Source organism: Cricetulus griseus, chromosome 4 (genome assembly GCF_003668045.3).
Source record: "Cricetulus griseus strain 17A/GY chromosome 4, alternate assembly CriGri-PICRH-1.0, whole genome shotgun sequence".
Taxonomy (NCBI): Eukaryota; Metazoa; Chordata; class Mammalia; order Rodentia; family Cricetidae; genus Cricetulus; species Cricetulus griseus.
The window spans coordinates 100620239-100635580 of NC_048597.1; the positions used below are offsets into that span (position 1 = coordinate 100620239).

The window sequence follows — 15342 nt, forward strand, 5'->3', positions numbered from 1 at the left end:
TCTGATTGCAGCACAGCCTCTGGAGCCTGCTGACACTTATCTCTCTAGCTGGTTTCTGCCAGGAAGGGCGTGGTTATGCAATCACACCTCTACATCTGAGGTCTATGATTTCTGGGCTCCATGACACTGTGGTGTTTACCAGCAGGGCTGCTCTTTGGCTTCTCAAACCCTCATGCTACAGGAAGCATCTTCAACATATTGTTTGTTTATTCATTCTTGGTCTCTTTTGTTGTTACTCAAAGAAAAGTGATTTTATAGTCTTCTAGTTGGTTATCAGCAATCCACACCGTTTGCTAAAACATGGAGAGCAAGTGGGAAACATATAAAGATGGCTGGCATCCAGTTTCACCACTGCTGGGGTGTGTGTGTGTCAGGTCCTGCAGGTCCATACCGGAATATTATAATGAGCTGTCTGCCCAGGCCATAGTGAGCTTGAAGTTCAGCCTTCTGGTCTCACTGGTCCCTGTGTTCTGAGTGGAACACCATGTGGCCATCATCCAAGGCATCATCCACAACAGTTTCACTGCCCTCTGACCCCCACCCCGTATTTTCCATCACAAAGGATGAGGGTTCATATCTTTCTCTAATGTGGGATCTCACTATGTTGCTCAGGATAGACTTGAACTTGGGAATCTGCAGCTCTGTCCTCCTGACTACTGAGGTTACAGGGATCTGTCCAGCTGTAACAACCTGCATTATCAGTCAGTTGCCATCTCCAGTAATGTGGAGTGTTGACTTTTACCAAGGATGGATCACCATGAGGGAGGAGTCCTCTCCCTGCCCAGCATTGGTGGATGTTCATCAGGGCAGGTCGTCATCAAATGTGATCCAAGTCCTAGGAGGCTGACACAGAAGATGAAGAGTTTGAGGCCAGGCTGGGTCTACATGATGAGACCCTGTCTCTAAAAACAAGTGTGCAGGCACTAGCAGCCCCACCCCCCTCTCTCTCACACATACACCCTGAATCACTGTTGGAATCTCTGCAGAGAGCAAGACATGTAAGTTTGTGGAAATAACTGGAACATTGACCCTGTCCATGGTTATGGCCTGCAAACATAGGTGACTTTATAAGGGTCCTGAGTAGTTCTGGGGGAGGGCAGAGGTGATAATACTTTAAAATATTTTATTATATTATTTTATGTGTGTGTGAACAGCCACTGGAATGTGGGCAACCTGCCATCCCAATGTCCAATGTCTCAGTCACACTCTGGAGCCAGCAGCCTTGGGCCAGGACCCATCCTAATGGCCATCATTTAGCACAACCTCATTTTTTATAAGATTTCTCCGCAGCCTGAGAGTTAGACCTCAGTCTCTTTTGGCGAAAGGCAGACATGTCCCAGCTCCTCTGTCCCTCTCTGGACCTTTGCAGGCTGGCAGCCCTGGACCCGGCTGATCCCATAGGAAGTGTGGGTGCTAGGAAATGGGTGAGCAGGGAGGCAGCGTGAGCTAGCTGCTCTAAAACATGGAACAGATCCCCAGGGGCTCCCAGGCCCATGATGTACCCACAGCATTGCTTCCCCCCATCTTTCACCCTAAACCTTGTGCACAGCTCTGAACCCCCTTAGTTCCTTCCCCAGCTAAAGTGACCATGGCAGACCAAGGAAGTCTGGTTTCTAATGTGGGCTCGGTCCTTGTAAAAAGTAAGAAAGTTTATTTTTTATTTTTAGTTTTTTTTTTTTTTTAGTTTTGTTTTTTTAAATACAAATTAGGGGTGGAAACTCCGGCCTCTCACAGTAAAAGGGTTCAAAACCTTAAGTGAGAGAGTGGAATTCATATGGTGTAGTTGTTTTGTTTAGTTTTTTTTTTTTTTCACTTTGGTCTTCAGGGGCCCATCACCCAGCTCACAAATAAACACACATTCATGCTTATGAATGCCTGGCCTTAGCTTGACTTGTTTCCAGCCAGCTTTTCTAAATTAAATTATCCCATCTACCTTTTACCTTGGGGCTTTGATCTTTCTCTATTTTGTATACCTTTCTTTACTTCTTACTCTGTGACTGGCTGTGTTGCTGGGTGGTTGGCCCCAGGCTTCCTCTTCTCCTTGCTCCTCCCTCTGTTTTTCTCCTTCTATTTACTCTCTCTTCCAGCAAGCCCCACCTATCCCCTCCTGCCTCGCTATTGGCCTTTCGGCCTTTTATTAGACCAATCAGGTGTTTCAGACAGGTACAGTAACACAGTTTCACAAAGGTAAACAAATGCAATGTAAAAGAATTAACACATCTTTGCATCATTAAGCATTCCACAGCACAAACAAATGTAATATATCTTTAACTAATATTGCACAACAATCTGTGCTGAAAGATCCTAAGAAAGGGAAAATAAAATCCATGTTGATTAATTTTTAAAAAGAAAGAGAGAGAGTGACAGTAACAGAGAGAAAGAATGTTCTGGCAGACTTGAGACAGCAGGTCCGGGCAGGGCAACACAATATACCCTGCAAATGCTTCCTTCCAAAGCGGCCACTTGGGTTCATCCCTCCTTTGCATCTCACTAGACTCACAAGACCTCTGGCCACAGTCCCTTATTCCCAGTAGCTGGAAAGCAAAGAGAGGTCCCTGCAGTACCCGAGTTTCATGGAATAGCAGGCAGGGATCCGGGGCCTACAGCATGAGCCAGCTCAGCTGTCCCAGGACTTGAGAGTGTCCTTGTTGTTGGTGTGCCTGGTTTTTGTTTTGTTTAAATTTTTACTCATTTTCCCCTCAAAGCAGGAATAACTCAGTGTCAGTGGTCCCTTTATGGAGAAAATTAAAATGGGACCAACTTCTGGAAGGGGCATGGTTCCAATTAGGATGTAAAGTATGTAAGACCACACTGTTTATATTTCCCGGCTATTGGTCACTCATTATATGGGAGAAGCTCTCTCCTGCTCATCTAATCAACACTGCAAGGAATGCTTATCTTTCATGGTAGGTGAACTGAATGAGCAAGATTTAAAATCTTGACACATATCATTGGGTATGCTCTGATCTGTTTGTCACTACTAGAGGGTCAGCCCTGCTCTATAAATGGCTTTCTGGAAACTCCAGGTTGAATGTTTAGGAAATATGGCACCTAAAGTGGACCAGGTTGTTATCTTATTCAATAATGTTGCTGCTAAAGCTGTAGCTCAGAAATAATCCCTTACTAATAAAGAGCCTACAGAAAGTATCGTTCCACAAAATAAAATGCAAGTTGATTATAGGTGCACACAAATAATTGACAGATCCAACTAGCATGATACTCCAGGTCTGTAATAGTCACTACCAAAAAAATCTTTTGAAGATTAAAAAAAATACTCCATGGGTATTGTCTAAAGTTACATCTAAAAATCCTATAGAAATTGCCGTTTAATGCTTTTGTTCATGGCTCTTTAAAAGGAGAAGGAGAATCTATTTTATACACAAATTCCACATTATACCCACTGTGGATTGTACAGTTATAGAGTTAACTTGTATTGGATAGTCAGCTTGTATTGGATAGTTCTCAGTTATTGGAGTTTTAGCTGACTAGTGTATAAATTAACACACGAGGATAGAGATATCTCTCTGCTCTATGTAAACTCTGTATCTCAAGATTCAAGTTGTTTGGGGATGGTCAAACAGCATTTAGTGAAAATAGTTCTTAATTGGTCTAAATAATAAAAAGTCAGAGTCAGATAGGGAGGGAAATGCTGAGAGATCAGAGAGAAGGAGCAAGCCACAGCACACTTTACCTCCTTAGCATGTCAGCACACAAGAGAGAGATTTCCTGTTTCTCCCTGCTTCTATACTGTTTCTGCCCAGCTACCTCACTTCCTGTCTGTCTGTACAGACCTCCAGACCCCTATGGTTAGCTAGTGGTAAGCTCCATTCTCTGATCCTCAGGCAGGCTTTATTTGTACAAGCAAGATATCACCACATTTTAGCTTAAAACTTATAAAAAAAGGCTGATCATGAAATTGTACATATTTAATTTTGATTTGCTACAGTATACTACATGCATGGTTTGACTCTTGTTCAGAAGAATGGGAAGCTGGGTATTTTGTGTGTGTGTGTGTGTGTGTGTGTGTGTGTGTGTGTGTGTGTGTGTGTGCACACCTTTAATCCCAGCATTAAGGAAGCAGAGAGAAACCCTGTCTCGAAACAACCCCCAAAAAAGAAGAAAAACAAGAAGAAAGAGGAGGAGGAGGAAGAGGAGGAGGAGGAGGATTGGTGTACTACATCATATAGCATAAAATTGATGTTTTCAAATGGCAGCCACAAGGCTGCATCTATCTTTGCCGATGCTTCTTCAGGATGAAAAGGACCATGTGCCTGGCAGCCATCTTTACTAGGGATAAAGAGCACATGCCATGGATCCTCACCACCATCTTCATCCAAGTGACACTTTGTATAAAGCCTTCGGTTATTATTGTATTTCCTTTTAGACTATGAAGGCAACCACAGGTCTCCCAGGATATTTTGAATTAGGGCGGAATTTTTTATGATGTTAAATTCCCAAGGTTATAAAGGTACACTCAGGTTAACACAAGCTAATTTAGAGATGTCTGTCTGAGTTCTTATGTCTCTGGCAACACCAGGCTTCTAGAAAGTTTTAAATAAGTAACAACATAGGGTGGATAAATAAAGTCTAAATTGCTAATGTCTATTCCAGCTAACAGAAACTAACTTAAAGATAATATGTCTGACTTCTTTGTATCTGTGACTATATTAAAATTATATATTTTGACTGATTTAAAGTTTTATTTTGATGCTTCAATTCAATTGTTTTGGGCTCAAACTTAACAAGAAAAAAGAAACTATGCAATCCTAACCTTATAAAAGCTACTAACTAGTTGTACACTGTTAAAGATAATTAAGACATAAAAGTTAATGGTCAGTCATCCATGTAGGGTGTGTACTAAGTGCTTAGTAAATACACACAGTTGAACCATGAACACACACACACACACACACACACACACACACACACACACACACACACACCTATACCTCTATGGCTCGTCTCTCACACCTGCAAGGCATTTAGTGTGGGAATTCACTCCACCAATAATCTTGGGGGACTGGTTTTAGGGTGTATCTTCTGTGTTTAGAGGTGATTTCTTACAAGAAAGGCAAGGGGTCTCTCTTGCTCTTGTATGGTAGTTGATGATATGATCACAGCTTCCATTGACCCCAGGGCAGAAGGGAAGACCACAGCCCCTATAGACCTTCTTGTTATTCGAGAGTGTTCCCCAAGAAATATTTGATTTCCTTTTATTCAAATTCTCATAGCTTCACATACCCTCCACTACAGGCATCTGCTGTAGTTGATCAACACTGGACAGAACCCTCCAACAAATACACAGACAGAAGTCAAGCTCGAGTTCTCCCCTCCCCTTCTGAATCTCTTGTCCCCTGAGAACACTGTCAGAGGATAAGGAAGGTGAAGCAGGCTGACTGTGATGGGGCAGGATGGAAGGGTGTGGGGGCAGGGGTCAAAAGCCTGGAGTCTGACCCCAGGTTGGACACTCCCTCACTGGGGCCTTGGGCAGAGTACCTCTTCTATAAGAGGTACTTAAGAGTGTAGGGCCTTGCACAGAGACACCTGCTCCCTTGGGCAGTATCCTGCCCTCTCTGATCAAGGCCTGCACAGAGGAGCACATCCCCTGACTCCAGAGCCTTCTGGACAACCGCTGCTGTGCTCACAGGAGGATGTAAAGTTCAGTCCATCTGAGGATGGAGGGAAGGCAGGGCACATCAGGCCTACACTACAGTCATCCCAGCACTAAGGCAGGAGGATGGTGAACTCCAGACTAGCCTGTGCTATGAAGAAGAAGAGCTTGAAACAATAGAAACAGACAAAACAAAAATATACAGAGATTAAGAAAAGTATAATTCTCCTGGTTCTCCTGATGTGGCACGCCAACCTCCATCTGCAATAGAAAACACAAACATGTCAGGAGCCCGAATGTCTACTTGGAAGGGGACACAAATGAGCTCTGAGAGTGGGCACCATGATGACACCAGAGACCCTCAGAAGAAGGACAGCACATCCCCACGCTGGGAAGATGGCCATTAGAGCATTTTTGGGGAGCTTGGCAGGTTGAAGGTGAATGTAGCCCCACCAGAGGTCTCCTCATTTAGTAACAGATCTGCCAAACGGAAGACAGGGCCAAGCAACCTGTCTGCAGCATGACAGCACTAAGGGCCACAGCAGCCACAGCTGCCTCCCTCCTGGGTCCCTTTTCTCTTCTTCCTGACCTTCTGATGTTTGCTTCCCTCATCCCTGCACCCATATTATGGCCATCCTGAGTCCACACATGACAAGATCTGTTCTCTAACATCAGAAAGTCCCATGTCCCAGGAGAGGAAAAAATCCAAGTGCAGGTCCCTCTGGGCCTCTTTGCCTGTGACACAGCCCCTCCCCCCAGTCCCATTGACTACATGATGATGAGACAGGAAAATGGGTTCCTACATGGACCTGAGCACTGGCTTCAGAGCCCACAGGAATCCCAGCCCCCCTCTCCTTAGCTGAGCATCCCTGAGCCAGTGGCTTCAGTTTTCTTACCCTCTGTATTTGTGTGTGTGTGTGTGTGTGTGTGTGTGTGTGTGTGTGTGTGTGTGTGTTTCTGTGTTCATGTGTATTTGCATGTGTATATATGTTTGTGTATGTATACACGTGTGTGTTTGTATATGCAATCACAGATAACAATATACTTCTCATGTGCTGTCCACATGGCATTTTGAGTAGTGCTAGACTGGAGATCACCAACTAGGCTATGCTCCCTCATCAGGGAGCCCAGGGGTCCTGTCATTCCTGCTTCCCAAAATTGGAATATCAAGTGCACATCTCCTTGTGTGGCTTATTTACATGGTTCCAAGATGATATCAGGCTCTTTATCCTTACATATGTGTCGAGTTTTATTGACTGAGACATATCCCCAGTCTGAGCCTCTTGTCTCATCAGAGAGAGACAATTAGTACAACTTGTAGAGTCCTAGTGAGGTCCAGTGAGTCACTGTATGGTAAGAACACAGGATGAGCATGTGTGCAGATCTGATGAGTTACTGTATGATAAAAAACAGGACGAGCATGTATGAAGATCTAGTGACTTACTGTATAATAGAGAAGACAGGGTGAGCATGTGTGAGCATCCAGTGAATGACTGCATGATAAAGAAAATGACCTTGTATGGGGATCCAGTGAGTCACTGTGTGATAAAGAACACAGGATAATCATAAACACCACAGGACAGAGCCTGAACACAAAGCAGACACTCAGGGCGGAGACTGCCATTCCCTAGGACACTGAGTGACAGGGAATCTGTGGGGGTGATGTGACAATCTGGTCACAATGACTGTAAAGCAAGCAGTGTAGCAAGACAACCTACAATACTGGACACCTTTGGAAAGACCACATTTTTGTTTGAATATTCTTGAAATTGATGGAGTGACCAAAGCTGTGTGCAAGGGGACAGGATGATGACAAGGTCTCACCGGCACATCCCAGGAGCGCACTGGGGAACCATCTACGTTTTTAAAGCATGGGTATTGCAGCCAGGCCAGAGCCTCCTTTGACAGCAGCCACCAGCCGTCTGAGTTCAAACCAGCCACATTCCTTGTTGGGTCAGCTGGATCCAGGATCACAGGCCTGCAGAACAACATTCAGAGAGGAAAGTGACCAGCTGACCAGTGCCCCAGGTGCCACTGCACAGACAGTAGAGGAGCCCAGCAGAGCACCCCTATCCAAATTTTGTCCTGAGTCACTGCACTTCAGCATAGAGCAAGCCTTGAGGGATGCTTGCCCATGACCTGGAAGGCTTGGGGTCCAATCCTCTAGCCTTTAGTAGCTGTGTGTTCTGGGGCAGGTCCCTCAGCCTTTCTGATCTGAGAGATGAGAAGTCTCAAAAGATGGGGCATGATGGCTGAAGACAACACACAGGAACAAGACATGTCCTTACCTCAGGTTACAATTTTACTGCATTGTCTAGCACTGGTCTTCTGTGCCTTACAGCCATTATGACTTCTGTTATTACTGGATGACTCAGTGCCCACTCCATGTACCCCCCTCCCTCTACTGTTTGGGTCTGGACAAGGTCAGAGCCTTGGTCTCCTCATCTACAGATAGGAAAGCCTACCCCTGCCTCCTAGGGCTGGTGGTCTTCATGCCAACCAGGTGACAGCAGGGCAGTGCCCAGCACAGTGACAGGACAGAAGATGCTCCATTGCACTGAGCTCCCACCTCCCCATTTCCACTCTGCTGCAGCCTGGTCCTCCCTGTGGGGATCTGAGCCATGAGGGGACAGACTACCTGGCTCTGCGGAGCTGATTGTGCAGGTAGTTGGAGACATATTGGTATTGAAAGTCATAATACACTGTCCAGTAGATTCGAAGCTGCCTGTGCATCATGACCAGTTCCAAGACTGTCCTGAAGCCCCGAGATATTTTGAACTCAGGGAATCCACTCCCATGTTCCCAGGCATAGACGGTGAGCAGCTCCAGGGCATACTGTGGGGGCAGAGGCTTCCCCAGCTTCTCTTTACACTGAGAAGAGAAAGGCAATAAGAAAAATGGGGCTGTCAGCTGTTGTGTGGGGGCCACTTACCATGGGGACAATACAGCTGCCACCTGAAGTCAATACAGGTTTACTGGCACACAGCCACACCCATTCATGTAGATTCTTTCTATGGATGCTCCTGTGCTATAGCCAAGGACTGAGTGATTGAGATGGAGACTGTGTGGTCCAAGACTGAGCATTTATCAGCAGGCACAAGAAGAATCATGACACTTGAGTGACAGCCAGGGAGTGAGGGTGGGGTGGGAGAGCAATGATGCTCACTATAGAAGGTTTCATCACAGGCTCTGAGATAACTGGGGAGGGGCTAGGGAGATGGCCCAGTGGGTAAAGTGGCCCCTTCTTTATGCAAGGTGAAAACTAGAACTCAGATCCCCAGCACACAAGAGAATGTCAGGCTTCTGGGGAAGCTGACTCATAAGCACACCCTAAGCTGAAGGAAATGGGGCCCCCAGGGCTATGTGGTGGTCCAGAGCTGCTGATTCAGCACACTGTGGGTTCAAGTGTGAGACCCTGCCTCCATGTAAAGGATGGAGAGTGATGGAGGACCTGACATTGCTCTCCGGTTTCCACATGTTTATGTACACACATGCACACACATGCACACACATAGGCATGTGCTCCCAGGAACAGGCACACATATATCAACACCAGATACATCTCACACATATATTAAAAACTCCAGAAATATTGCCAGATGGATGCTTAAGGAAACCATAGCTTGACTCATCAGGAAAATGAAACCCATAGTAATAAGCAGTACATGTTTGAAAAAAAATCTAGAAATCCACTGATAAAATTAGGTGTGATGGTGTACACCTTTCATCCCAGCATTAGGAGACAGATGTGAGCTGAAGGCAAGCCTGGTCTACATTGTGAGTTATAGGACATCAATAGCTACCTAGTAAGATCCTGTCTCAATATAATGCAAGAAAAAAAAAGAGAAAGAGAAAGCCAAAGATGACAATGACACTTGAACACTGAAGTAGATGCAGCTGAAGAGTGAGTAGTTGACTGGAAACTGGACTAGAAGAAATCATTCATAGAAAGCATGGAAATTCCTCCTTCCTCCCAGGTCCTCTCTCTCCCTCCTTCTCCCTCCCACAACATCGCCCTCCCCTGGCTCCCCCTTCACCTCTCAACTCTCTCTCTTCCCACTGCTCCTTCCCTCCCACCTTGCTCCTCATTTTTTCTTCTCATCACCCCTGCCATTCTCCACCCCTTGAACAGACAGGGCCCACAGGGGATGTTAAAACCCATACCAGTTGGTACCAGTGCTTGACCAGGTGGATGAGACTCTTTAGCTTGGGTGGATGTCTCTTCAAGAAGTTTCTTTGGAGTTCTGTGAAGCAGATGGAGAACTCGCCCTCCATCTTCTTGGAGGTGCACTCTCTGATGAGGTCAGCATAGATTTGGGGGTGAGGCTTGATGTTGAGTTGACCTGTAAAGAGGCTTTGTTCAGCTAACACCCAGCTCTTCCCTGGGGTTCTTCGGTCTATCTGGGGTGACAAGCTCACAGACTGTGGAGTTCAGTAAACAGGGCAGAGTTTTACCACAGCAAACATCACTCCCCATACATCCATGTGCCCCACCACACCCCAATACAACATACACCATGTGGGCATGGAAAGTCCCTGCCACCAACTGTCCTAGAACAGTGCCTTCCTCACAGGCCTGGAGACAGTGGTGAGAGGAAACAGCTCACTGTGGTCACACACACTAGAGGAGATGCATAGTCATCTAATAATGACCAACCATGCTCTGGTGTCCGGTGTCTTGTGCACAGGGCTTGTCATGTGTGTACACTGCTGCTTGTGTCAGATTTACTGTGGAGCAGTCTGCTGCATTTGTACATCATGTATCCCATGCTTACAGAGTCTCTGCCCTGTGTTTGTATGGTGTATATATTGTTTGTGTGTGTTTAAGAAGAAGTATACATGTATGCTAAGAGGCCAGAGGATGACATAAAGTGTCCCCCTTTATAGTTTGTCACTTTATCCCTTGGCAGGGTGTCTCTGTGAATGTGAATCCTGGTTGGCCACCAGCTGGCCACAGTGATTCTCCTGTCTCTGGACATCTAGACCTGGGTGACAGGTCAATGTGTGGTCCTCTCTGTTTAGGTGGGTGTTGGGTATTTGAACTATGGTCCTTATGCTTGTGCAGCAATTGTCCTTATTCACTGAGCTGTCTCCCCAGTCACTGTGTGTTTTCTCTGGATGACTTTCCATAGCGCCTAACTTAGTACCATGAGGCTTAGTTGGCCTAGTCCTGAGAGCAGCAGTGTGTGTGTGTGTGTGTGTGTGTGTGTGTGTGTGTGTGTGTGTGTGGGCAGCAGGCTAGGGAATAGATGTGAGTGTGTGTCTGTGTGTAGATGCATGTATACATTTGAGTTAGACTAGGCAGGCAGCAAGCTGTACCTTAGCTGTGTGCATACATGTGGCCATGGTTGGAGCAGGCTACACCATCAGGATTCCATGTTGATACATGGCACAATCACCTACTATGGGTTTGGGAACACACCAAGTCACTCACTCAGTGACCCAGGAGGGTCTCAAGTGCTTATTTTCAACTTCAGAATCCAGCACATAGTAGGGCTCATTGGCTAAGTCATCTTGGGTAGGGTTGTGACTGGGGTCCTCTCTTGGGCTGTCCCCCACACTGCCATTTCCAAGGTGGTCCTTCTGAGGTGGCTCCACTTCCCCACTGCAAAGCTGCCTGAGGCTGGGGAGTCCATGACAACACAGGCTTCTGGGGAGCCGCCCTCCCAGCTCATTCCTGGGTCACCCCCTCTGGGTCCCCTCCACTCTGCAGGGGTCTAACCCTCTTGCAGCTTCCCACAGCATGCTGCCTGCTCCTGCTCCCAGGCTGGCCTCCCATTCCCTGCTGCCTGAGACTCTGTTCCCATGGCTCTCCTAAGCCCAGGGCAAGTGGCCTGGTCTCCAAATTAATGGTTTAGTTTACGCAGTGGCCAACAAGGGGTGCTGTGTCCCCCTAATATAAAGCCCAACTATTCTCTCAGCTTTCAGAAGTGTTCCTAGTTGTTTCTAGGTAGAGTTGGGCAATTTGTAATTTTGGAACACACACATACACACACACACACACACACACACACACACACACACACACACACACACACACACGGAAGACTCAGCACAGGCCTGAAATTTTATTCTCTGTGATAGAATATGCAACAGATGTTAATTTTTAGCTACATCTCTGTCCCACTGTTAGTCACAAAGAAAGCTGGTCACCCTGCGGGTGTTCTGTAGGATGCCCCTGGGACTGGGGAGGTGGCCCCATTAAAGGGATAGATGGGCAAGTATAAGGGCTCAAAAGTGGATTCCTAGCACCCACATAAGAAGCTGCAGGGGCTCCACACCTGAAATCCCAGTGCTGGGGAGGTTGAGACAGGGGGATCCCTCAGGCTCACTATTTGCCAAGATAGATGGATCAGCCAGCTCCAGGACAAAGGTCTACCTATCTCAACACAATCAAACAAACCTGGCTGTTTTGCAGGGAGTGGCAGTTGCCTGAATGAAGTCCTGAATATATTTTACAGCCATAAGTCCTCTCTTACTAACACCTGGTACATGACTAGGCAATTGTCCTGACCCCTGTGCTGTACCTGATACACATGCTGAGGCTCCAGGTTGCTGAGGTTGTATTGCAATTCCATCACAGCACAAACTCCACCCGACCCCACCTGCATGCTGCAGCAGCTATGAAGGTGGGCCAGCAAATTCCAGGTCAGCCTCTCACCAAAAGCAGACTCCTAAGTAACCCACATCCAAGACTGGCCTCTGGTCTTCACCCACACCTGCAAACATGTGCATAGATCTGCACACATGTGAACAACGCCCCCCCCCCACATACACACATAGAGAAAGAAATGGCAGAGAGGTTGAAGACACACGGAAGGGTGAGCTGAGGCTCTGACTGGCTTACCCAGGACATCATAGGCCGGCAGCACATCAAACTCCACCTCCTGCTGATGCTGGAAGGAGCTCAGTTTGAAGCTGAGTGCCCGGATGTTGAACAACCATAAAATGTTTAACCAGCATGCAATATCGGACCACCATGGACTCTGGACCTCAAACTTCACCCATAACTCTCTCTCTTTCTGAAAATTGTAAAGCTGTTTCTTAATTTCCTGGATGAACTCTCCCCGTCGCTTTAACTGATCTTCAAAGCTGGTGAGATTGTTAAGGAACACCACCAAGTCCAGTGTTGAGCCCTTGTCCAAGGAGCCACCCTGAAAGACAAGAATGAGGATGACAGGCAACAGGCAGAGCCACACCAGCAGTCCAGACCCTCAACAGCCTAGGCGTCCACCCCCAGGGAGATGGGTGGATAGAGAAAGCCGGCACATGGGCAGTGGAACACTAGTCAGCCCTGAAGAGTGAGATCAGGAGAGAGAGAGAGAGAGAGAGAGAGAGAGAGAGAGAGAGAGAGAGAGAGAGAGAGACTGTCTGTGATAGAACGGTGATGAGGAGCAAGGAAGGGTAATGGGGAAAGACTAAAGAGCACATGTTCTCTCATGTGAGATCTAGGTGCACACAGGTGACATGCCATCAGAGAGACTCTCCAGGGCTGGTCAGTGTCAGGGGTAAAGGGTGGGATGGTCTTGGGCCAAAGCAGACTGTGAGTAAATTAACACAGACACATGAAACTACTGTCATGATCCCATTGTTAGCAGACTGTCAAGGGAATACACCAATAGTACACCACATGCTTGCATGAAGACAGCCTGTGACAGCATTGAAAAGTCACAGAACAAAAGCTTAAATCAAGAGAGTTGAATTAACAAAGAAAAAATTTTTGAGAAAATAATGATGCTGAGAGGAGCCTCCCTAAATAAAATGCTGAGCACACTCACTAACACACTTGCACAGCCCACAGTGTTGAGTTGACATTACAAAATGACATTTAAGTAGCCACCACAGTGACTGAGTTAGGTACTATTGTCAGGAAGTTCCATTTGACAGATGGGGACATGGGCAATGAGGTTGCATCAGTCCAGCCATGCTACAGTTGGGGTCTCTGCTCTGTTCTCTACACTGTGCCCCAGCTGGGATGCACATGAGAACACTAGGCCACAGAGAAGGTAGGTAACTCACTCCCCACTCAGGGCTGCAGCCTGGATCCTCAGGGTCCTCTCCCTCCCCACTGGGGTCAGCTCAGGCTGAGGGGGGGCTCACCTTCACCACCTTGGAGACCCTCACAGGGTGGGTAGTGCCTCGGAAGCATCTCTCCTTCAGGAAATCACATATGATCATGATGGCTGCCTTGACCTCAGTTCGGAAGCTGGTGTTGGGAAGGAGGTGAACCTCTATGAACTTGTCCAGCTCCCAGGCTGGGATCCTGCTGAGTCCCTGCTCCATCCTCAGGGCAGCTGTGTCTTCTGACTACAGCACAGCCTCTGGAGCCAGCTAGATCTTATATTCATAGCTAGTTTCTCTTTCCTGGAAAGGGAGGGGCTATGCAAATTAGGCCTCTCCCTCTGAGGTCTCAGGTTCCTGGGCTCCCTGACACTGGTGTTTCACAGTAGGCTGCGGAGAAGAAGGAATGAAGCATTTTAAACACATTCTCTCTTGTTCTTTTCTTCCTGGTCTTCTGTTGTTAATGAAAGAAAAATGGTTTTATACTCTCCTAGATGTCTAACACACATGTCACTAAAACATGAAGAGCAAGAAAGAAACATCCTAAAGATGACTGACATCCAGTTTCTCCACTGCTGTGGTGGGTCTGAGAGGTGACTGGTCCATACTGGGCCATTATAATGAGCTGTCTGCCTAGGACATGGTGCACTTGAAGTTTCAGCCTTCTGGTCTCACTGGACCCTGTGTTCAGAGATGTACGCCCATGTGGCCATCATCAAGGCACCATACAACGGTTCCACTGTCGTCCAACCTCCACCCCGTCTCTCCGTTACAAAGGATGAAGGGTTCATATATTTCTTTCTGTGGGATCTCACTATATTGTCAGGATTGACATGAACCTGGAAATCTGTATCTTTGTCCTCCTGACTAGTGAGGTTACAGGGATCTGTCACTCTGTCCAGCTGTAACCACCAGCATTATCAGTCAATTGCCAATCTCCAGTAATGTAGCGTGTTGACTTATGCCCAGGCCGGATCACCATGAGGGAGGAGCCTGTCTCCATGCCAACCTCTCCCTGCCCAGCAGGAGTGGATGTTCATCAGGGCAGGTGGTCATCAAATGTGATCCAAGTCCTTGAAGGCTGACACAGAAGATGAGGAGTTTGAGACCAGCCTGGGCTATGTGATGAGACCCTCCCTCATAAACAGAAAAAAACCAAGCACATACAAAAACAGACAGAGAGACAGACACATGCACTCGAATGCATACACACACACACACACACACACACACACACACAATTCCTAAATCACTGTTGGAATCACTGTAGAGAGCAAGGAAGAGAAGACTGAAAAAGCAGTTGAGAAACTGGCTCTGTTCACAAGCCATAGGTGGCTTTAAGTGATTTTCTTTGTAAAGAATCATAAGCAGGAAGCAGTCTATGCTGTGTCATTCAAGGTCAGAGGACCCCAGCAAAGAGCACAGTCTTCAGGGCATGCCTGGTAAAGGGGACTTCTTGGTGGACCCTGATGCTGCCTGAGGGAAATCTTTTACTGAAGGGGTGCCAGATGGGAGGACAGGAGACCAGCTGAGGGTCCTGAGCAGATCCTGGTGAGGGACAAGCTAATTATACTTTAAAATATTCAATTCCATTTATTTCATGTGTGTGAACATGTGTGGTCAAGGACAGCTTGTCGGTGTCTTCTCTCTCTCCTCCACCATGTGAATCC

General features: G+C 46.9%; 1 protein-coding gene across 1 annotated transcript; it reads right to left on the reverse strand.

Moving 5' to 3' along the window:
- Window positions 1-5187: 5187 nt before the first annotated feature.
- On the reverse strand, window positions 5188-13956 carry LOC100769624 (2'-5'-oligoadenylate synthase 1A). The gene is made up of 6 exons (XM_027414125.2): window positions 13712-13956; window positions 12459-12765; window positions 9776-9954; window positions 8250-8482; window positions 7436-7589; window positions 5188-5872 (listed from the first exon to the last, which is right to left on the reverse strand). The coding sequence occupies exons 1-6, from the start codon at window positions 13892-13894 to the stop codon at window positions 5753-5755; spliced, it is 1176 nt and encodes a 391-aa protein (XP_027269926.1). The 5' UTR covers window positions 13895-13956; the 3' UTR covers window positions 5188-5752.
- Window positions 13957-15342: the final 1386 nt, after the last annotated feature.